Genomic DNA, 22875 nt, shown 5'->3' with positions numbered 1-22875 from the left:
TGCTTATTTTCCGTGGAATTGATGAACAAAAATTCAAGAAAACTTCAAAGTGCACCACGTATAACAATCAAAACTTTAAATGCTGACTACTAAATTTAAGACTTTAAAAACATAGGAATATAAAACCTTTAAAAGAGTTTTATGGTAGGCTCTATGATATTTCAGATCAAATCTGAGCATTAGGAAGGGAGTATTCAAACTCAAATATTGTAAGAAAAATTTTTCGTTTTTTGGTGATCAAAATAAAAACACCCTAAAAATGAGGTGACTAACTAGGTAGTTTATGGGAATAATTTTACAGATTCTAAGTCCATAAATTGAACATTTTTAATAAATATTTAAATCTGTTTTCTAAAATTTTGTGATTATGAGTAAACCAGGTTAAAAAAAATGAAAATGAAGTCACTTTCAAAAAAAGAAATGAATGAACCCAACAAGGTTAACGTTGCGTATCCAATGAGATGACAGAAATTAAGTTCAAGTGGTACAAGTATTTTCTAAAAAGATTCCTTTCAGGTACACGTGTCTTGTTAGTAAGGGTAATAAATAAAGACAAAATCCATCACGTGGGTTACATTTGTTGGTCAATTGTAATCCAATGAATTTGTTTTCTTTTTCTCCTCTCCAATAAGGGAAATTAACTAAAAAGGATTAATAAAATCCATTGTGATTAGATCGTATCAATTATTTTGAGAGAATGATGAATTGATTAAATTGAAAATTGATGATAAAATTAATTAAAATTGGATTGTATCGATAAAAAAATCTAATTGAATCCAAATAAAATTTGTTTAAATATTTAATTTGTTATAATTTATAAAATAATTTATCTATATTTCTATTATTATTTCATATTTATTTTTTTATATATTTTTTTATTTTATCATGATGAACCAAATGAATTATGAATTAGTGGTTTGAATTCGACCATTAGTTTGATTTTTACAACATTATAACAAATATTAGTTTGGATGATATGAATATTAATTCAATTCTAAAACCTGTAAGTTTCAAAAAGATTGAAATTAATTAAGTCTTAGCTTGATTAATATTAATATTATTGTCAATGCAACAAGATGTGAGTTCGAATGTGATGAAGTATATTTGTCCCATTAATTACTATTGTTATAAAACAAGCTCATATTTTATCTTCGTTACCCTTTCTTAATAATGAGAAATAGTTTGAAAGAAGCGAGTCGACCACTAGAACTACTGTTCTTAGAATCAGAAATAAACAGGCTTACTCCTTCAAAAGAATCGAATCCGGTTGGGGAAGAAAAAGAATTTTTTTTTTGAGCGTCTTCGCTCATCTTGTTTTGATAACCTATTCAAAATCTTCTATTTAAGGGTTGGAAAGATGTTATGGATAATTCTAAGCATTATATAGGCTTTTTTACCCAAATATTATAAAATAAAATAAAAAATTTGAAAATGGCATCCACCCTGATTAATTACAAGAATGGGTTATTTGGGGGGTGGAGGGTGGTGCAGAGGCGGCACCACCCATTTTTTTTAATGGTAACCAAAATCAATTAACCAAAAAAAATATTATATTGATGGAGGATAACTAATAGGCGGCACCAAAAAAAATTAGTGGTGTCTACCTGATAGGTGACACCAAAGGCACCAAAAGTGCTTTGTATTTTTTTTGTTCTTTTTTTTTAATAAAAAATATTGTTGTTTGGCTTCTAGGGTTTCCTCTTACTATATTTTAAGACTTTCTCTATATTCGGTTTCAGTATCTCTCTTCAATATTTGGGTTAGTTTTCTTTCTTTTTCCCCTTTGATTTTCATTTTTTTTGGTGCATTACTGATAATTTTGTTACTCCGGAGAAATAATGAAATCAAATTTTTTTTCTGTTTTCATTTAATTTTAATATTTTGGGATACAGATTTTAAGCCAAAATTTAACCTCTGTAGTTTCTCGCAAAATTGGATGTTCCCTCAAAATCCGAATATTACTATTATTTGCTTTACAGCAGTTTTAAGACACTGATTTGTAGCTCAAAAAATACAAAAAAAAATACAAAGCACTTTTGGAGCCTTTGGTGCTGCCTGTCAGGTAGGCACTTTTGGTGCCGCTTGTCAGGTAGACATCACCAAAATTTTTTGGTGCCACCTATTAGTTATTCTCCATCAATATAATTTTTTTAATTAACTGATTTTTGTCACTATCAGAAAAAAAATGGGTGGTGCCGCCTTTGCACCACCCTCCACCCCCCAAACAACCCATTCCCGTAATTAAATGGGGTGGGATACCATTTTCAAATTTTTTATTTTATTTTATAATATTTGGGTAAAAAAGCCCATTGTATATAAAAAAATTTGAAAATTAATTTTATTTTTCAAAGGGGAAGGACATTGGTGTAAAACTATTTGAGTTTTACACACTTCCATAACTTTTTGTATAATTAATATTTTAACAATTCGACAATCATATTTTACTTTTCATTCATATAAATCATGCATGTCAAGTTTTGAATAAATTAAAGACACAATGTCAAATTTAGCTTTTGGCGTTTACATTTTTTTGTTATTTTGGCCCTTATTTTGTTTAACTAAATTTGACCTTCAACTTTTTAGAAAGAGTTAAATTTGACCATTAATCTTTTGAAAAAATAATTTTTTTAACAAGAATACTAACTAAAATGTTAAATTTTTAAACATGATAATCCACATATACTCCATGCTAAGTTTTTTTGAACTTTTATGAACTTTTTATATTTTTTAATTTTTATTTTTATAATTTTGAATTATTTGTTAACGTAACATATAAAACAAATGGTGTTATGCGAGCATTATGTGCTCATAGATTGCCATGTGAGTTGTCACACTCACACTAACAAGATTAAAAATTAATGTTCTAGTTAGCATTTCCGCTAAAAAAATTATTTGATTCTTTTTTGAAAGGTTAAGGGCCAAATTTAATTCAAAAAAGAATAAGGATCAAATTGATAGAAATGTAAACGTTAAGAGTTAGTTTTATCATTATCCCTAAATAAAAAATATCTAACTATTTAATTTTGATAGATCAGAAAAAAGAATAGCCTTAAATTTTAATAAAACTATTTAATTTTGAACATATCCATATAATTGGTGTTCACATATTAAAAATTTTATGTAGGTATTTTAAATATATTATAAACTCAATTTAAGTTGACATTTAATGTTAAAATCATGATAGGCTGATATAAAAAGTCAATTAATATAATATTAATACTTGAATGACCCAATTAAAATATTTTAAAATTTAGAGATGTGTTTAGTAAAATTTACCTTAATGTCAATTTTATTTTTGCCTAAAAATGTCTTAAAATTTAATTCAAGCTATAATTATGTAAAGAAGCACCGATTTTGGCTTACAAATAGCTATGCTGGCAATGCTATCTGAAAAGAGAAGAAAAACACAAGCAAAGTTGGATTCATCTTTTATATTTATTGATAAGGACCCTCTTCCCATCATTTTTTTTATTTATTTTTTATAGAAAAAGAGCACTTCTCCTTTATAACATATAAAAATATCACAAGGTTTATTGCTTCCCATACAATTCACCATTAATTTATTTTCTCAACAAATTCTTTCAAATCTTATTTCTAAAATTTTAAAATATATATTTTTACTATTTAATTTAATTTATGATCTATATTATTAATAAAATTCTTGAGTGAGTTAGTGTCACAGGTTAACCAGATACCAACCCGGTTAGGAAAACACAGAAATGTCTTTATTTTTCGAGGGTATTTTAGTCTTTTTATTTTAACAAAAACCGAGAAAAATATGCATATGGTGGGATTTGAACTCATGTCAATTAGATTAGTAAAATTTTAAGTTTACCACTTAACCAAAGTATTAATAATATTATTAGTTGAGTTGATGTAACAAGTTAGCTCAACAGTAGCTTCCAATTGATGACAAAATCATAATAAATAATTATAGTGCATTTAGTATCGGTTATCTGATACATTTATGTGTTTAAATTTCGTTTTACTTATAATTTAATAATCTTTTTTAATATAGTACATATTTAATGTGCTATTATGATTAATTAGTTTCAAACTATACGTTTCATTGTTTATTTATATTATTTTTAAACACACATTTATATTTTAAATCTATAAGTATATAGGGTTTCTAATTTTTAATAAAAAAAGTAGGCAAGATTAATAAAAATATAATTAATTTAGGCCTATTTTATTAATCATGTCCACGACCACACCCTGTACATCATAAAATCTTGAATGAAGAAATTAGGTATTGCTAACTTTGATTTCAGCCCAAGCTAAAATATAAAATCGAATGCCCAAATTAACCTTTCAAGTCGCATGGCATTCAAATCCCTACTTTATTCAACAGAAGATGAGATGAATTGATGGTAAAGGCTGAACTCTTGACGGAGCTCGCAGAGTTGGGGTTTGAACTTGGTAGGAAATTGAGTAGTGTTGAAGAAGATGGGGATAGAGTCAGGAATTTGGCGATGGTTTGATTGTTTTAGTGGATGATTTTGGTTTGGACTTGGAATGAGAGGTGAGGAGACCCATTACCAATTCACTTGTTGTTTTCGTTTGCCCATGTTTCAGAAAACCTATCCACTATTCAATTGAAAACAAACGAAAACTCTCTGGCCACCATAATTTTTGAATAAATGTGGCCAAGCCATTTCATTGAATAGGGGTAAATCTCAATCAGTTTACGCTTGCCACATCATTGTTGATACACGGTATTAACGGAGGTGGAGAAGAAGGGAGTGGGTGGTATTGAAGGTAATCAGTTCGCCCATTCTAATGTTGAAAGCCAGACAAATAGAGGGACTCGATATGAATACTTAACAATTAAGTTTTTAATAGAAATAAGTCCTCGTACGATGTGAATACCTTTGAATATTTATAGAATAAAAGCTCATATATAATTATTCCTCTAAGTGAGGCTTTCAATGACCTAACGATGAGCTTAATTGAGTTGATGTCGAGTTGATTCATGATACCAACTCAATCAATCAGTTTATATATGATATAAATATATAATTTATGGAGATAATAAATTGTACATATTAAAATAAAATTATATAAAATACATTAAAATAATACTTTAGTCGAGTAGTAAATTTAACATTTTATTAATCTAATTAGTGTGAGTTTAAATTATATCATAAACATATTATCTTATTTATTTAGTAGTATATATAATTACTTTATGTTTCATGCAAAGGACCATAGGAGTTTTAACGTGTGGTGAAGGAACTGAGCGATTCTTCTATTACCTATCTTCATCTCTAAAATCGTGTCTCTCCCTCTCTCCCTTTATGTGTCTCCATCTCTCTGACTTTCTGCAATTCCCTTAGTTCCATTGAAGAACCCAAAACAAAGTGTTCTTTATTTTTATTTTTTTTAAAAAAGAGGGTATTTTAAAGATTTGAAAAACAATGGAGAATGGAAGTGTGAACCATGAAATGGAAACAGCTTCAACAATCACAATCAAAGGCATCCTTAGTTTATTAATGCAAAATCTTGATGAAAACAATTGCAAGAGGTTGATTCCTTTGGGTATGGGTGACCCTACCCTTTATTCTTGTTTTCATACTACTCATGTTGCTGGACAAGCTGTTGTTGAAGCTCTTCAATCTGATAAGTTCAATGGCTATTCACCCACTGTTGGTCTTCCCCAAACCAGAAGGTTCAAAAATTTCCCATCTTTTGTTAATTATTTTCTTTGCTTAATGCCTGAATTTCTTCAATTTTAGTATGAATATCTTCAGCTCCATCAAAATCTGCTTCTTCTTCTTCTTCTTCTTTTTAATGTTTCATTCAGCTCTGAAAGTTATCTGAAATCCTGTTGATGCTTCGTATTTCAGCTTTTATGGTCAAAGAAGGTTTTTTTTTTAATAATCTAATAATTTATTTTAAATTTTCATGGTTACTCAAAATAATTTATTTCTTTTAGTTCGTCAAATCCTGCAATTGATGAAGTTGAGGACTTGGAAATTATCGATTTGTTTTCTTAAGTTTTGGCTTTATTTTGTCTTCTTTTGCTCTCATGGTTTCAGGTAACATGGTGGTTCATTAAATCTAGATTTCATTTCTACATTTAAAAATCTAAGTGACCCAAAGTAGAAATCTGGGGTTTCTGCAATCCTAAGTTCTTTGTTTTAAACATTTACAGTAAAAAAGAAATTACGATAGATTGATAATTTCAACTTTCAAGTACTTACCTGGATATAGGCATAATGAAGTCTAGCTTTAGTTCGTATTGTTTTGGATTTAATGCGATATAGAGCATTTATTTATGTCAAATTCAGTATTTCCTTTTTCCTCCCCTAAGTTGGAGTTTCCTAAACAAATCAAAAAGTTTATATTTGATATGTGCTCGGACTCGGGTGTGATTGTTCATACGGTTATGCATCGGATACCATTACTTCCAACAAAATAAAAGTGGGATCAACAGAGATTTTCTCTACTCATTTTTGCATTTTTTTAAAACTTTTTAACAGGGCAATTGCAGAATATCTATCATGTGATCTTCCCTACAAACTATCATGTGATGATGTTTTCATCACATCTGGCTGCACACAGGCTATTGATGTTGCATTGGCAATGCTAGCTCGACCCGGAGCAAACGTCTTGATTCCAAGGCCAGGGTTCCCAATTTATGAACTCTGTGCTACCTTTAGACGTCTAGAAATTCGATATTACGATCTTCTCCCTGAGAATGGCTGGGAAGTTGATCTTGATTCTGTTGAAGCACTAGCAGATCAGAACACTGTTGGTTTCGTAATCATAAACCCTGGTAATCCTTGTGGCAATGTGTACTCCTATCAGCATTTGAAAAAGGTTGGTAGCATCAGTAAAATGGAACTTTTTATATGACTATGTCTGTGAGCCGAGACTCGAGTGCACAGACTGTGCCATGCAGTAGTCTAGTGGGGAACCAGGCGTAATTTAATTGTTTGTTTATTGTAATTAGATTGCAGAAACTGCAGAGAAGCTTAAAATTCCTGTTATTGCTGATGAAGTCTACGGGCACCTTGTTTTCGGGGACAATCCATTTGTACCAATGGGAGTTTTTGGATCAATGGTTCCAGTTCTAACTCTTGGCTCTCTATCAAAGAGATGGATCGTGCCTGGTTGGCGACTCGGTTGGTTTGTAATAAATGACCCCTCTTACATGTTTAAGAATCCTAAGGTCATTTTCTTTCTCTTGGACATTGTCTGTGGTACTAGTCTATTTCGAAAATAATGATGCACATGAAGTCTGCAAGCATTGTCTATTTCAACAATAATGATGCTATACAAAAGGTGTGCTATGCATGTTTATATTCACCTTCAACATTTGCCAACTACTTAATTCCAAACTCAAGTTGTGCGGACTTTTGTTCTATGGATAATAGCTTTCTTGAGCTCTATTTTGCTTGTTCTGCGGATTTGCTTTTCTTACGTCTTATATGCTTATATTTTCATGTTTTTTCATTTTTACCAGATTATCGAGCGTATCAAGAAGTATTTTGATATTTTAGGAGGACCTGCAACTTTTATCCAGGTATGTATTTATGATACCGGCTTGTTTACTAACTAATGAAATGTGAGCATCCTATTGTTGTTCATAAGTATAGGTACCAACTGGTCCTTGAAAAAGACCTGGATTTGAAAGTTTCCATTTCTGATTCAAATCTTTATGCCATTACCAAACGTATTGAGTGCATTGTTTTCATGGCTTTCTGGTGGGTGTCATAGGCAGCAGTTCCCCGTATAATTGAGCAAACTGACAACGTTTTCTTCAAGAAAACTATCAACACACTGAAGCAGACATCGGATATTTGTTGGGATATGATAAAGGAAATCCCTTGCCTTACTTGTCCCCAAAAGCCTCAGGGGTCAATGGCTGCAATGGTAATGGAGCAATATAATTTGCAATCTCTGTTTGAAACTCGGACGGGTTCATAAACATGTTTGAGTTTATATTGTTCATGTATTTCACAGATTAAACTAAATATTTCCAGTCTGGAAGACATCAGCGACGACATCGACTTCTGTTTCAGGCTAGCCAAAGAAGAATCCGTTATTATTCTTCCTGGTAACTAACAAATCAAATCAAACATTTATGAACATTATATGTTATCATAAGCATGATTCCTCTTGTTAGATTAGGGAACAATGACAAGCAAAGTCGAATACCGTCTTATCCTAGAAGACTAAGCAATCACTCTTAAGAAGTAGCACCAACTAGGTTTAGGGTTCGAATCATGGCATCTATGGCCCCTTCTATCCACCTGAGAAGCAAATTTCTGATGCAGGTACCGCGGTGGGGTTAAAAAATTGGCTCCGAATCACTTTTGCTGCAGAGCCACAGTCTCTGAAGGAAGCATTAGGGAGGTTAAAATCATTCTGCAAAAGGCACACCAAGCTAATGCTGCAGCAGCAGCAGTAGCAATATTAGAAAAGTTGAAGCTATACAAACATGGCGTCAAGCCTCATACAGTATACCAGCAACCCTTACTGCTGCTCCACATCTTCGATGCTTTTTAATATATTGTAAACAACACTTAAAAGATGTTAGATATGGTTCGTTTAATGGAAAATACAATGTTCTTAGATCCATCTGCAAAGTAGTCTTCCGTATGTGATAGAATGTCCCCAAGAATCGAAGTATATGTCCGACACGGGTAGTTATGTTTCAATTTTTTTAAAAGTTTTTCACGGTGATACGAGCATGTATCTCTTAAAGACAACTATATAATTTCGACAAGTGGACCTGCTTGTAGACAGTCTTAAATGGTGAAACTTCAGAACATAGTCTTAAAACATGTTTCTGTAGCTAAAATCCAGTCTGAGGATGAAGGATATTTTGAATAGCATCAATTTGTTGTTGAGATTCTTTTTTGTCACAGTAATCTTCTTAGAGCTACCTTTGTCCCATATAGATTCCAAGCCAAATATAATATATTTCCCTTTCAAGTAAGTAAAAGAGACAAGCGATAGGATAATAGAGTGGGAAGTATGTATTATTTATTCATCAATAACATATTGATAAACATAAGATTAATGAATAATATAAAATTCTAAACCCACGTCTTTCTCATGGTTGAATAAAAAACTTTTTCTTTCCCTTTTCAGCCGTCTGATTTGTGATTGACGACCAAAGGCCAATTAGTCTACAATCATTTATAGCAATACTGACCTTTAAAGATGAGTTGTCAAGGATTGTCCAATGTGGGAGTTAGTGTTGATACGGGGGATCTGGGGCAGGAGAATCGGGTCACGTTTAAGGACATGCTTCTTGGTGATGGTAGGACCAGGAAGGAGGCCTGGGAAGACGACGAGATGGTGATGTAATAACTGCGGTCGTAGATGGTATTCCGTCTATATGCTTTTAGGAGAGGGTGCACTCGTTGATTGAAAAAAGTATGTGCTTCACCCTGATCATTAAGTTGATAGGAAGAAGAGTAGGTTTAATGCTTTATTGAGTAAGGTGTATGCCTTTTGGAAACCAAAATCCAAAATTTTCCTCGAAAATTTGCTCGCATGGTGGATCTTGGGAAACCACTAATTCGAAGATTCGAGTTGATGGCGTCTTGCAACATGTAAAGTATGAAGCCCTTCCCAGTGTTGGTTTTGGATGCGGGAGGTATGGACACATCCAAGACTTGTGCCCATCGCAGGAAGAAAACGGTAATGCTCTTGAACCAAGAGATAAAGAAGAAGTTCCGACGTCACATAGATCGGAGAGTGGAGTCAGAGCGTTCTGGTGGCTTAAGATTTATTGTTTTATTGGACAGCCATGAATTAATAGAGAATCGTACGGGCGTTTCGATAGATCAAAATCCATCCATTCCATTGAATTCTGGTTCAACTTTTGGCGCTAGGAATAATGGTCAACATAAGGAACCCACTAGCAATTTAAAAGGGAAAGAAAAAGCAATGGCCAAATGGGCCAAGGTTTCGGTCAAGGCTTTAAGGAATGTGGCTGCCAATGATGCGGCTAATTTGGTGGGCGGGGTTTGACCTGGGTTGATGATGGGTCTAAGATGGGGGTCCAGTTGGCACCCAGGAAAATGAATTGGATAGGTATCGGTCGGTTCTCTTGGATACTACTGTAGACAAGGGTAATAATCGGGTTATTGGATTTGATGAAAACTTGGACCCGTTGGGGACAGCAATACATTCTGGGATAAGCTGTAACGCAGCATCGTCGTCCAATGAGCGTATTCCTGCAACAAAACCAATGAAGTCGGGAGCTCAAGTATGGAGGAAGGTGGTGCCTGTGTCAGTTGCTATGGATGTAATAATCTCAGGCATTGAACCATATTCTGATGATGGAGGCTCGAACCCATTGTCATGGGAGGTGAGCAGGCACATTCAATGGAGGACTTTGCATGATGCGGGTATCCCTTCTCCATTTTCTCTTAATGGTAAGGCTTCTTGTATGGAATTTCCAAAGGTGTGGGTTTAATAAGATATTGAAAGAGATGAAGTTTAATCTTGTTGCGCTTCAGGATAAAGTAATTAGGAAGCGTAATTGAGGCTAGCGGATATTCATTTTAATCAGACACAGTTTGCTCACTTGCAGCTGAAGTGGGGGATTGTTTCCAAGGAGGTACTTTGTACAATTGTTTAGGCTCGTAAAATTCTGTGGGATTATCTGATTGCTGCTGTGGATCATCACGGGGGATTTTAACTCAATTATTGCGATTAATGAAAGAAGGGGTGTTGTTTTCGTTAGGCCGTCTTGTTTTTGCCAGATAAACCAAGCAAATGATAGAATTTTTTCAATGAAAACTGTGAAAAATATTGAGTAGATAATGAATTATTTATCACTTAATACAATTTTTTATTTTATTTTTTTAAAATCATCTTTAATCTTTTAAAAGTTACATTTATGAAACAATTTAATTGTATTGTACTTAATTTTAAGAAATATACCGAACACATCTATAACTTAAATTTGGTACTTAAATTTTCAGTTTATTATATTTATATATGAAAGTAGATATCGACGCATTGGAGCTAGAAGAGATAAATGAAGTGAAGTATGATTTAAACAAGTATTCATAATATATTAACATATTCATATTTTATATTATAAGAAAATTATTATTAGATATTTATAAAGTGTAGTGTGTTTTTATTATTGAAATTTTAATATAAATATTTTTCAATGAAATATTAAGAATATTATTTAAATTTTTTAAATTATTACTAATGTTAAAATTTATTATTAAAATAATATTTTATATTAGATATTTTTTTAAATTAATGAAGTATATTAATAATTCATTATATTATTAAATATAAATATATATGTTTAATAATATTGAAATTATAATATTTGATATCAATATTTTAATATTATTATTTAAAAAATAAAAATTTATTAGTACAATATTAGGTTTGATTCAAGTTAAATTTTTATATAAAAATCAAGTTAATTGTAAGGATTTTTTTTCGAAAAATGATTTATGTTTTTCAAAAGGAGAATTTAATGTTCATAAATTATTTTTCGTTAATCAAGTTATTTTTTACAAAATAAATATAAAAAAGTATTCTTCGTGATTGTTTTAAACAAACGCATCCTCAATAATAATAAAAGATTACATTTAACAGTTGGTGACCAGAAAAGAAAAATATCGAATAATTAAATTACTATTTTATAATATTTTAGAGTGAAGGTAGTAAAAAAATAACTTAGACTATAAATATATAAAATAATGATTAGTAAATTATTGTAAATTCTGGTGTAATTATAATGGGAAAAAGGTTTGGACATTGGTTTATTGGAATTTACATAAAATATGCTAAAGGAGAAAAATAGAGGCAGTGATTGGTTTGGATTTCAAAGAAGATTAGAGGAGGAGCCGTAAACGCCAACACCTGAAGCTACCTACTTAGCTTAGCTACCTACGTCCTACGCCTCACGTTTTCCTCCTCCCAATGGGTATTTGTACTTCATTCCATTAACTTTTTTAATGGTAAAAATAATTGACCATTGCAATATCATATTCAAAACATAATAACATACTTATTACTAGAAAATTAAGTATTTTCTGGGCTCTTTTTATATAAGGGAAGAAAATAGAGAATGTATATACAGAAACAGTAGTGAAAAGCTTGTGAGGATGGCCAAAAATGGGATTCTCTTAAAACTTGGTGACTGTTTCTTGGGTAAAGTAGTGTTGAAGAAGCCTTGACAACTACAACCAAGAAAGCTTACAATTGGATATCATAAATGAAAACATGAATAACAATCTTTTTGAAGGAACAAAAACAAAAACAAAAGGAAGACCTAAGCATGCAGCATGCAGCAGCATGCAGCATGCAGATTGAAGAGATGATTTGATGTAAAGGCTGTTAACAATCTCAAAATCCGATAATGACGCGTCAAAATCTCATTACATCGACGCCTTCTTTCCCATTGGTGATGGATGGATGGGATTGCTTGAATTGATGCATGCATGTTCTTTATCTAATCATCCATCATATATATATTTTTGCTTTTCTAATTAAAAAGTTTATTTTCTTTTTACTTAAAGTAAAATGTTTTAATTCTTTTTCAAGTTTCTTTTAGTTTAAATCACATCAAAATTCATTATACTCACATTATTTTTTAAATATGTAAACATGTTTTTAAATAAAGTAGTAGGTTTGTTGGGGGAGATTATAAGTATAAATAAATAATTATAACAAGAATTAAATCAATATCAAATATAGTCATAATGGCTTATTTCACGTTCTAATTGTATCAAAAAAAGTCATTTTAGTTACTCTTTTAACACTTAAATTTGCATCGTTTATCAAATCATGTACCCAAAAATAATGGAAAAGTTAACGTTAAAAACTTTGCAGATATGACATCCACGTGGTAGTTCACATATATGTCACATTAGTCATTAATTAATTTTTAAAGATTAAAAAGTCTTTTTAATTTTTAATTTTTAAAATTTTAAAAATTAATTAATTGTTTATGTGATATCCACGTTAACAAACGTTAACTTTTTCGTCATTTCAGAGTGATTAACAAATAATTCAAGTTTAAAAGTTAAAAGAGGTGAAAAAAATAAATGACTAAAATATTTTTTTGTAAAATTGAGGAGCCAAATAAATCATTATGTCAAAAATATAATTAAACTGAAAATTGAAATATATTCAACCTTAGACTTGAATAAATTTGTACATAAACAACTCACATGGTGAGTGCAATCCTTGATAATCCTCTACACCTATACTTTATAAATTAGTATTTTTTTTAAGGATAGTTATTTGTTAAAATCCAAAAAAAAAAAGTTTAAATGTCTTTAGATATATGTACACTCAAATGAAAAAGTTATAAATGAGTAACAATGAGTGGGAAGTTATAGAGAAAACCCAAAAATGTTTGAAATGAAGGTTTTACAGAGTTATAAAATATTATATTTAGAAGAAAACTAATGAAAAACAAAAAGGAAATAAAGTTTCAAAATAAATTTATTGGTATTAGGAATTAACTTGGAAAACGGCTTGTTAGTTGAGAGAATTTTTTTTTTTTTGAGTTTTATAAATTTATAGATGGGAAATGTCTCTATTTTAAAAGGTGAAAGCTTTTATTAGGAAGTTTGAGGATTAAATTGATAGAATTTATAAATGTAGTGGGTTAAATTTATTTAATTGTTAAGAATTAGGATCAAATTGATAAAATGAGTAAGAGTTGAGGACTAAATGTGTTATTATACCAGTTAGAAAAGGTTTTCTGTTATGAATTTAATTGCGAGTGGCCAAAATAAAAACGACTTCAAATGTTAGTGCCTAAATTAAAAAAATTAAAATTGGGTGACCAAAATAAAAATGCAAAGATAATTGAGTGATATGTATATAATTAACTTTTTTTTTATTTTGAATAAGAGCATGGTTAATTTTTTTACTAATATCAATATCAGATGAGGTTGAGTATCGATACCTGTTGTAGAATAATTTATTAAATCAAGAAATTATAGTTGATGATTTTTAAGTGGAAAGCGAAAATAATAAATAATAAAGAGAAAGGGGGAAAAAAAGGACTGTCTGAATATGAAATGTCGTCTGGCTATAATATCAACATGTCTAATTCACCAACGACTCTCAGCTTTATTTAGTTTCTCTTTATTATTAATTTTTTAAATTATTAACTTTCAACCAACTTTTTTATTATTATTATGGGATTTGGCGAAAAAGCTAAGAATTTGGAGGGGGGGTTGGCACGTTTTTCTTATTATTTTTATTGAAAAATATTATAAAAATTTAAATTCTAATTTTTCATTAATTTTTTATTTGTGCAAGAAGTAGGGTGTAATGGTGTTGAGGAGGATTGTTCACCTTGAGAGGCTGATGGTTGAGAAATGCAAGAGGATAAAGAGAAAGGTGGAAAGTAGGCCGTGGAGGATAAATGTTTAATGGCTCAAAATATCCCTTTCTTGTTGTTTGGAAGGGTATTTGTTAAAGAGATTCTCTTATTTACTAATGTGATGTGGCAGACACTAGCAAAAAAGTTGTTATGTTTAGATGGGACTCAATGATCTTCAGGACTTACAAGTATGTTCAAAGCTTGTGGCTAGCAAGGATGTTTGCCCAAGCAGGTGGATTGTCTCTAGAAGCGGGAGGTTTAGGTCTTTCAAGAAGACGCGTGCAGTCCAAGTCCTTTGCTGAGATAGAGGGTCAAACGGAGAGTAAGAATATCGGAGAGACAGTCACCAAGGCGTTCGAGTAGAGCCGAAGGATTGTTTACGATTATTTCTCAGATGGCTTGTTACGCTGGCACATGTCCACCTGTACTGGAAGTATAATAATTTACGGTTTATTTTTTGTCTGATTATCTAACCTTTTAATAAATACATATTGATCAAATCGAGTGTTTTTAATGCTATTCAATGGTTATTATTGCAGAAATAAATAACTTGCGTTACTTAAAACCTGATTGGTGTTGGATTTCAAGTTTAAGAATTTAATTCGAATCTAAATTTAATTGATGTTTAATGTAATTATTTTTTTGTTGGTAGCTTTCATGTTTATTTCACTGTTCATATTCAACGAACAAAGGACGCATTTTTCTAGCATCGAAATATCGAAAAAAAATAAGGAGCCTACTTTTTCGTATTTTTGGGCATGACTAGTTTGAAGATTCTAAACAACTCGCGTTGCCCATGTCGTACAAGTGCACCCCAACCCCGATGATTTGGACTTGCACCCCCCTATGCAAGAGGTAAGGTTCCAAACTTAGTCATTCAATTATTTTTCAAGAGGGTTCCCATATATAAACACATCTCACACTTGGTATTTAACCAATGTGGGATTTAAGCTTTTCTTTTCCTCAACAAATATTTTCAACTAGCTTACTTTAAGCATCAATTTTTCATTCATCGCTAAACCATTTTGAACATATAATATACCGTTGTAAAGGTCTCATGGAGTAGAATATGAAACCATAATTTTATGATTCAACTCTGTACCTTTACCTATTGAGAATATGCCTCAAAGTTCCGTAAAATGCAATTTTTCTAACAACTGGTATGTTCAAATCTTGTGGCTAGCAAGGATGTTTGCCAAGCAGGTAGATTGTCTCTAAAAGCGAGAGGTTTAGGTCTTTCAAGAAGACGCGTGCAGTCCAAGTCCCTTGCTAAGATAGAGGGTCAAACGGAGAGTAAGAATATGGGAGAAACAGTCACCAAGGCGTTCGAGTAGAGCCGAAGGATTGGTTACGATTATTTCTCAGATGGCTTGTCACGCTGGCACATGTCCACCTGTAATGGAAGTATAATAATTTACGGTTTATTTTTTGTCTGATTATCTAACCTTTTAATAAGTACATATTAATCAAATCGAGTGTTATTAATGCTATTCAATGGTTATTGTTGCAGAAATAAATAACTTGCGTTACTTAAAACCGGATTGGTGTTGGATTTCGAGTTTAAGAATTTGATTCGAGTCTAAATTTAATTTATGTTTAATGTAATTATTTTTTTGTTGGTAGCTTTCATGTTTATTTCACAGTTCATATTTAACGAACAAAAGATGATTTTTTCTATCACCGAAATATCGAAAAAAAATAAGGAGCCTACTTTTTCGTTTTTTTGGGCATGACTAGTTTGAACATTCTGAACATTTCGCGTTGCCCACGTCGTACAAGTGCACCCCAACCCCGATAGATTTGGACTTGCACCCCCCTATGCAAGAGGTAATGTTCCAAACTTAGTCATTCAATTATTTTTCAAGAGGGTTCCCATATATAAACACATCTCACGCTTGGTATTTAACCAATGTGGGATCTAAGCTTTTCTTTTCCTCAACAAATATTTTCAACTAGCTTACTTTAAGCATCAATTTCTCATTCATCGCTCAACCATTTTGAGCATATAATATACCGTTGTAAAGGTCTCATGGAGTAGAATATGAAACCATAATTTTATGATTCAACTCTGTACCTTTACCTATTGAGAATATGCCTCAAAGTTCCGTAAAATGCAATTTTTCCAACAACGGATATGTTCAAAGCTTGTGGCTAGCAATGATGTTTTCCAAGCAGGTAGATTGTCTCTAAAAGCGGAAGGTTTAGGTCTTTCAAGAAGACGCGTGTAGTCCAAGTCCCTTGCTAAGATAGAGGGTCAAACGGAGAGTAAGAATATGGGAGAAACAGTCACCAAGGCGTTCGAGTAGAGCCGAAGGATTGGTTACGATTATTTCTCAGATAGCTTGTCACGCTGGCACGTGTCCATCTGTAGTGGATTTTTTGTTGGTAGCTTTCATGTTTATTTCACGGTTCATATTCAACGAACAAAAGATGATTTTTTCTATCACCGAAATATCGAAAAAAAATAAGGAGCCTACTTTATCATATTTTTGGGCATGACTAGTTTGAACATTCTGAACATTTCACGTTGCCCACATCGTACAAGTGCACCCCAACCCCGATAGATTTAGACTTGCACCCCCTATGCAAGAGGTAAGGTTCCAAACTTAGTCATTCAATTATCTTTCAAGAGGGTTCCCATATATAAACACATCTCACACTTGGTATTTAACCAATGTGGGATCTAAGCTTTTCTTTTCCTCAACAAATATTTTCAACTAGCTTACTTTAAGCATCAATTTCTCATTCATCGCTCAACCATTTTGAGCATATAATATACCGTTGTAAAGGTCTCATGGAGTAGAATATGAAACCATAATTTTATGATTCAACTCTGTACCTTTACCTATTGAGAATATGCCTCAAAGTTCCGTAAAATGCAATTTTTCTAACAACTGGTATGTTCAAAGCTTGTGGCTAGCAAGGATGTTTGCCAAGCAGGTAGATTGTCTCTAAAAGAGGGAGGTTTAGGTCTTTCAAGAAGACGCATGCAGTCCAAGTCCCTTGCTGAGATAAAGGATCAAACAGAGAGTAAGAATATGGGAGAGACAACCACCAAGGCGTTCGAGTAGAGCCGAAGGATTGGTTACGATTATTTCTCAGATGGCTTGTCACGCTGGCACGTGTCCACCTGTAGTGGAAGTATAATAAATTACGGTTTATTTTTTGTTTGATTATCTAACCTTTTAATAAATACATATTGATCAAATCGAGTGTTATTAATGCTATTCAATGGTTATTATTGCAGAAATAAATAACTTGCGTTACTTAAAATCTGATTGGTGTTGGATTTCGGGTTTAAGAATTTGATTCGAGTCTAAATTTAATTGATGTTTAATGTAATCATTTTTTTTGTTGGTAGCTTTCATGTTTATTTCACGGTTCATATTCAATGAACAAAAATGTTTTTTTCTATCACCGAAATGTTGAAAAAAAATAAGGAGCCCATTTTTTAGTGTTGGGCTAAAATATCTACAAGCCCATTTTGAGCATGACCAGTTTAAACATTTCAAATATTTCGCGTTGCAGACGTAGTGCGGGTGCACCCCAACCCTATCAAGTTTGGACTTGCACCCCTGCGCGCAAGGCAAGGTTCCAAACTTAGTCATTCAATCATTTTTCAAAAGGGTTCACATATATAAACACATCTCACACTTGATATTTAACCAATGTGGGATCTAAGCTTTTCTTTTCCTCAACAAATATTTCCAAGTAGCTTACTTTGAGCATCAATTTCTCATTCATCAGTCAACCATTTTGAGCATATGATATACCGTTATAAAGGTCTCATGGAGTAGAATATGAAAACATAGTTTTATGATTCAACTCTTCACCTTTACCTATTGAGATTATGCCTCAAAGTTCCTATAAAATACATTTTTTCCAACAACGGTATGTTCAAAACTTGTGGCTAGCAAGGATGTTTGCCAAGCAAGTGGATTATCTCTAGAAGCAGGAGGTTTAGCTCTTTCAAGAAGACGCATGCAATCCAAGTCTCTTGCTGAGATAGAGGGTCAAACGGAGAGTAAGAATCTGGTAGAGACAGTCACCAAGGCGTTCGAGTAGAGCCAAAGGATTGGTTACGATTATTTCTCAGATGGTTTGTCACGCTGGCACGTGTCCACCTGTAGTGGAAGTATAATAATTTACGGTTTATTTTTTGTCTGATTGTCTAACCTTCTAATAAATACATATTGATCAAATCGAGTATTATTAATGCTATTCAGTGGTTATTATTGCAGAAGTAAATAACTTGCGTTACTTAAAATTTGATTGGTGTTGGATTTCAAGTTTAAGAATTTGATTCGAGTCTAAATTTAATTGATGTTTAATGTAATTATTTTTTTGTTGGTAGCTTTCATGTCTATTTAACTGTTCATATTTAAGCTTCATGACTGCTACTTCCAATAATATCATGTATAAGGTTTAAATTTGCAATCTTTTTTTAAAAGTATGATGCGTTTTACAATTGCATCCAACACTCACAAGAATTGCAACTAGTTTTTATACAATACAATCTCAAACTCATACACCTACTTAAACTACCACATAATTAATCTGACAACCTTAAAAATATATTAAACATCCTTAATGAAGGAATAGATGTAATATTGAAAAATCTGGTATAAAAAAACGAAACTTAGCAAGACTAGTTGAATAATTTGCGTTACTTAAAATTTGTTTTTTTTTTTGGTTAAAAAGAAAAAGGAATGGAGGAGAAGAAGGCTTAGGTAATTACAACGTCACTGTCAAGTGCTGACAATGGAGATATGAAACAGCTTTATCGATTCACGGTGAAAAATCTTTTCTTTCTTTTCCCTTTTCCTCCCTCCTCTTTAAAATCCCCCCTCCTAAAGACTTTACTCTCATAAAAGTTTCTTTCTGTTTCCTACCCTTTCATTTTCTCCCTTCACTGACAGTGAGAAACCTGCACTGCACTGCACTGCACTGCACCCTTTTCTCACGCACGCACGCATACTCAAAAACTCAACCCTTTTTCCCTTCACACACAAGGGAAAGGCAATTTGAGAGATTTCAGAACACTTCTGAGCCTCTGATAAAAACAAACACACATCTCATCACCTTCAGATCATGCCCTTTCTTACTATATAATTGTTTGCCCTTTTGGCCCCAATATAACACCCTCTCTTCATTCCTTTCCTCTTCAGTTTCAAACCCTTGTTTTCTTCACTTCTTGCTGATCAACTTTGTCCTTTGAAGTCCAGGGTTTTCGGCTATGGATAGTTACCATCATTTTGACAATGGTGAAACGCATTTACCTCCAGGTTTTCGTTTCCATCCAACTGATGAAGAGCTCATTACATACTATCTGGTGAAGAAAGTTCTTGATAGGAGCTTTACTGGTAGAGCCATAGCTGAAGTTGACCTCAACAAGTGTGAGCCTTGGGAACTTCCTGGTCAGTAATCATTAACATTTTCTGCAACTGCCCTTTTCTTTGTTGCACATAAACCGATGTAATGATGATGTTGTTATTTAAACTCTTTACGTTTTTTGTATTGTTCATGGGATTGTTTTTGCAGACAGGGCAAAGATGGGAGAGAAAGAGTGGTACTTTTTTAGCCTAAGAGATAGGAAGTACCCAACTGGGTTGAGAACTAACCGAGCTACTGAAGCTGGTTACTGGAAAGCTACTGGGAAAGATAGGGAGATTTATAGTTCAAAGACTTGTGCACTTGTTGGAATGAAGAAAACTCTGGTTTTCTATAGAGGAAGAGCTCCTAAAGGAGAGAAAAGCAACTGGGTCATGCATGAATATCGCCTTGAAGGCAAATTTGCTTACCATTATCTCTCTAGAAGCTCCAAGGTTTCTCTCTATCCTTCCCTTTTCCTCTCACTTGATTGCTTCTTTTAGTATGATAAACTTGTTGATCAGTCTAATGTTTTGTTGAAGTTTTTCATCTAACTGATCAATCTTTGGATAGTACTCTAACCTAATGAGGAATGATAAGATGAGGTTAGCCTTTTTATAAGGCAATTGTGTGTGGATTGTAAGTTAATTGTAGTCATGGTTTTGCTTACAAAGGCAAACTATTAATCTGGCATATGAAATTATAAACTTCAAGTTTTTTCTCACTCATTCCAATCGTGAAAACCTTTGCCATTTCCCATTTTGCTGCTGAAAATCTAGGTTTTTTCAGTAACATTGCCTGTTAAAGCAATGGTTCTTTGAACAATGAACTGAAACTCATTAATCTGTGTCATAGCCAACCCTTGTTACTGTTCTTTTCTTCTTTTTTTCCCATAAAAAGCTTTCTAGCCTTGCTTTTCAGATTAACACTGAAAATGTAAGATTAACAGTAATATGGTCTCTTAAAAAGGTGTTTTTAGTCTTTGGACTTCTAGCAGTGAACTGAATCTCTCTAATCTGTAAGTTAAAAAGCAAATGTTATCTTTCTGATTTTCACGTTTTTACAATTGAATGGCTTTCCCTGAATCCATGTTAAGATTACCATTTAACACGCAAGAACTCAGTACCATACAGTTTCCCATTTTCACTCTTCTTTTAACACGAAATCCAATGAAAAACACCCCCTCAAATCTCGTTTATGAAGTATTTGGCCATTGTACCATTATCTTCCATTTTCATGGTAATTTGGAACCTCTAGATGTTGTTTCACTGTTGCGTTAACTTCTAGTTGCTTGGATGAAAAGAGAACTATTAACTATTTGATGCAACGCTAAGGTTTTTTTTTAAGTTATTCCAGGATGAGTGGGTAATATCCAGGGTCTTTCAGAAGAGCAGCGGAGGAGCCAAGAAGGCCCCCATGAGCGCCGCTTCCATGGTGCTCTACCAAGAACCAAGCTCACCTTCCTCGGTCTGTCTTCCACCGCTCCTGGATACCACCAATGCTACTGGCAGTGGTACCGCTACCGGTGCTTCCCTCACTGACCGTGACAGCTGCTCTTACGACAGCCATAACCAATCCGAGCACGTGTCCTGTTTCTCCACCATTGCTGCCACCTCGTCAGCCACCCTTCCTGGCTACCACAGCGGATTCGACCTTGCATTGCCAACCCCACCCCAGATGAATAACAGTTTTGATTCAATTGCAAGGTACACAAGAAATGTGGGTGTTCCAGTGTTTCCAAGCTTGAGGTCTCTCGAGGAGAATTTGCAGCTCCCTTTCTATTTCTCGGAGCCAACATTGGCGGGGGCGGCACCACCACTTGACGGTGGTTCATCAGCGAACTGGGGAGCTGTTTCTGAGGAAGGAAACAGTGGTTCTGTTGCTGATGGCAAGATGTCCAATATAGGTCCTACTGAGCTTGATTGCATGTGGACTTACTAAGTAGAAGTTGAGGAAGGAATTTCCATTTATGTGTTTGAAAAAGACTGCTGTCTAATGCTAGCTATAATGTAGTTAGATTTCAATTTCATGACTCTTACTTTTAATGAATCCTAGTATTTGCTGCCTAATGTTTTACATCTTTTTCCTTTAACAAATTATTCAATGCATTTATAAGTCAAATTATATTCATTTCTCTTATGCCTCTGTCATTTTGGGATGAAACAAGTAAAACCCTTAAATAACCTAATCCCATTTCCATATGCAAAAGATCATTAAATGGGCTGTTTGAATCAAGTGTTTTTGTGTGAAAATTATGCCATTATATATAAAATTAGAAAATTAAATTTAATAATAATAAATTAATATTAACACGATATAAATATAAAAATTATCAAATTTCAGTTTTTTTATTTTAATTTTTAACATAAATTAATTTTTATTTTTATAATATTATTAATTAATTCCAGTAATTAATATCCTCAATTTTTTGTTAAATTATTATGTGATTATATATAATTTGAATATACTAAGAGATTTAGACCTAGCTTTCTATTCTTTTTTAGTTTGCCTTATTCTTTTTTTACGTTATGCTGAAATTTGATATTTAATTTATATGCTTTAATTTTTTATTTTTTATTTTTATAACATCATAAATTAGTCTAAATAGTGATTGCTAACTATTTCAATCAAAATGTTAATATTAATTTTTCTTAAAAACACTACTTCAATGAAAAAAATATTTTATCATGAGTTTGAATGAGTGTTTTTAAGAAAAAAAATCATTATTTAGTATTTTCATCATTATTTTTATTATTAAATGAATTTTTTTTTTAAATTCGAAATGCAAACCAATGAATTTAATAAAAGAATCTTAACAACGGTGACAATTGAACCTAAATTTTTAAATTTGAAAAGTAGAGGGACTATATTCTTGAAAATAGAAGTAGGAGACTAAATTAATTTTAAATGTACAAAGTTTACAGAGACTTAAAAGATATTTTAACCTTCAAATTTTTACTCTATAATTTAATACAAATAAATAATCCATGTGAGTAAAACCATACTAGTAATTTATAAATATAAATATTTAAATAAAAATAAAATTAAGATATAAACATTTAAATAAAGAAAATTAACTCACTTCATGATTTGGTAAAACTTTAAACATTTAAACACCAACAAGATTTGATACAGAATTTGATTGAAATTATTTTCACTGATTG

General features: G+C 32.3%; 2 protein-coding genes across 3 annotated transcripts; both read left to right on the top strand.

The window, feature by feature from the left end:
* The first annotated feature begins 5183 nt into the window (after positions 1 to 5183).
* On the top strand, positions 5184 to 8589 carry LOC107920617 (probable aminotransferase TAT2). Its single transcript, XM_016850411.2, has 7 exons — positions 5184 to 5671; positions 6486 to 6825; positions 6959 to 7177; positions 7472 to 7531; positions 7726 to 7881; positions 7972 to 8065; positions 8286 to 8589. The coding sequence occupies exons 1-7, from the start codon at positions 5421 to 5423 to the stop codon at positions 8417 to 8419; spliced, it is 1254 nt and encodes a 417-aa protein (XP_016705900.1). The 5' UTR covers positions 5184 to 5420; the 3' UTR covers positions 8420 to 8589.
* A 10586-nt stretch (positions 8590 to 19175) lies between these two features.
* On the top strand, positions 19176 to 21780 carry LOC107918931 (protein CUP-SHAPED COTYLEDON 2-like). 2 transcript variants are annotated; one of them, XM_041108557.1, is made up of 3 exons: positions 19176 to 19758; positions 19883 to 20166; positions 21059 to 21780. In XM_041108557.1, exons 1-3 carry the CDS (start codon positions 19578 to 19580, stop codon positions 21650 to 21652), a joined length of 1059 nt encoding a protein of 352 aa, XP_040964491.1. In that variant the 5' UTR covers positions 19176 to 19577; the 3' UTR covers positions 21653 to 21780. The 2 variants fall into 2 exon arrangements, with proteins under 2 accessions (XP_040964491.1, NP_001314084.2); NM_001327155.2 differs by having other exon boundaries at positions 19343 to 19758; positions 21068 to 21748.
* The last annotated feature ends 1095 nt before the right edge of the window (positions 21781 to 22875 follow it).

Source organism: Gossypium hirsutum, chromosome D13 (genome assembly GCF_007990345.1).
Source record: "Gossypium hirsutum isolate 1008001.06 chromosome D13, Gossypium_hirsutum_v2.1, whole genome shotgun sequence".
Classification (NCBI taxonomy): Eukaryota; Viridiplantae; Streptophyta; class Magnoliopsida; order Malvales; family Malvaceae; genus Gossypium; species Gossypium hirsutum.
Note: the sequence above shows the minus strand (reverse complement) of the source record. Positions and strands in the feature narration are given on the sequence as shown.

What these genes read in the sequence shown, in the direction of transcription:
- LOC107918931 (XM_041108557.1), top strand. Translation starts at nt 19,578, where the DNA reads ATGGATAGTTACCATCATTTTGACAATGGTGAAACGCATTTACCTCCA. An exon ending in TGAGCCTTGGGAACTTCCTG is followed by an intron (nt 19,759 to 19,882) that starts GTCAGTAATCAT and finishes TTGTTTTTGCAG; the next exon opens with ACAGGGCAAAGATGGGAGAG. An exon ending in ATCTCTCTAGAAGCTCCAAG is followed by an intron (nt 20,167 to 21,058) that starts GTTTCTCTCTAT and finishes TTTTTTTTTAAG; the next exon opens with TTATTCCAGGATGAGTGGGT.
- LOC107920617 (XM_016850411.2), top strand. Translation starts at nt 5,421, where the DNA reads ATGGAGAATGGAAGTGTGAACCATGAAATGGAAACAGCTTCAACAATC. An exon ending in CCTATCAGCATTTGAAAAAG is followed by an intron (nt 6,826 to 6,958) that starts GTTGGTAGCATC and finishes TATTGTAATTAG; the next exon opens with ATTGCAGAAACTGCAGAGAA. An exon ending in GACCTGCAACTTTTATCCAG is followed by an intron (nt 7,532 to 7,725) that starts GTATGTATTTAT and finishes TGGGTGTCATAG; the next exon opens with GCAGCAGTTCCCCGTATAAT.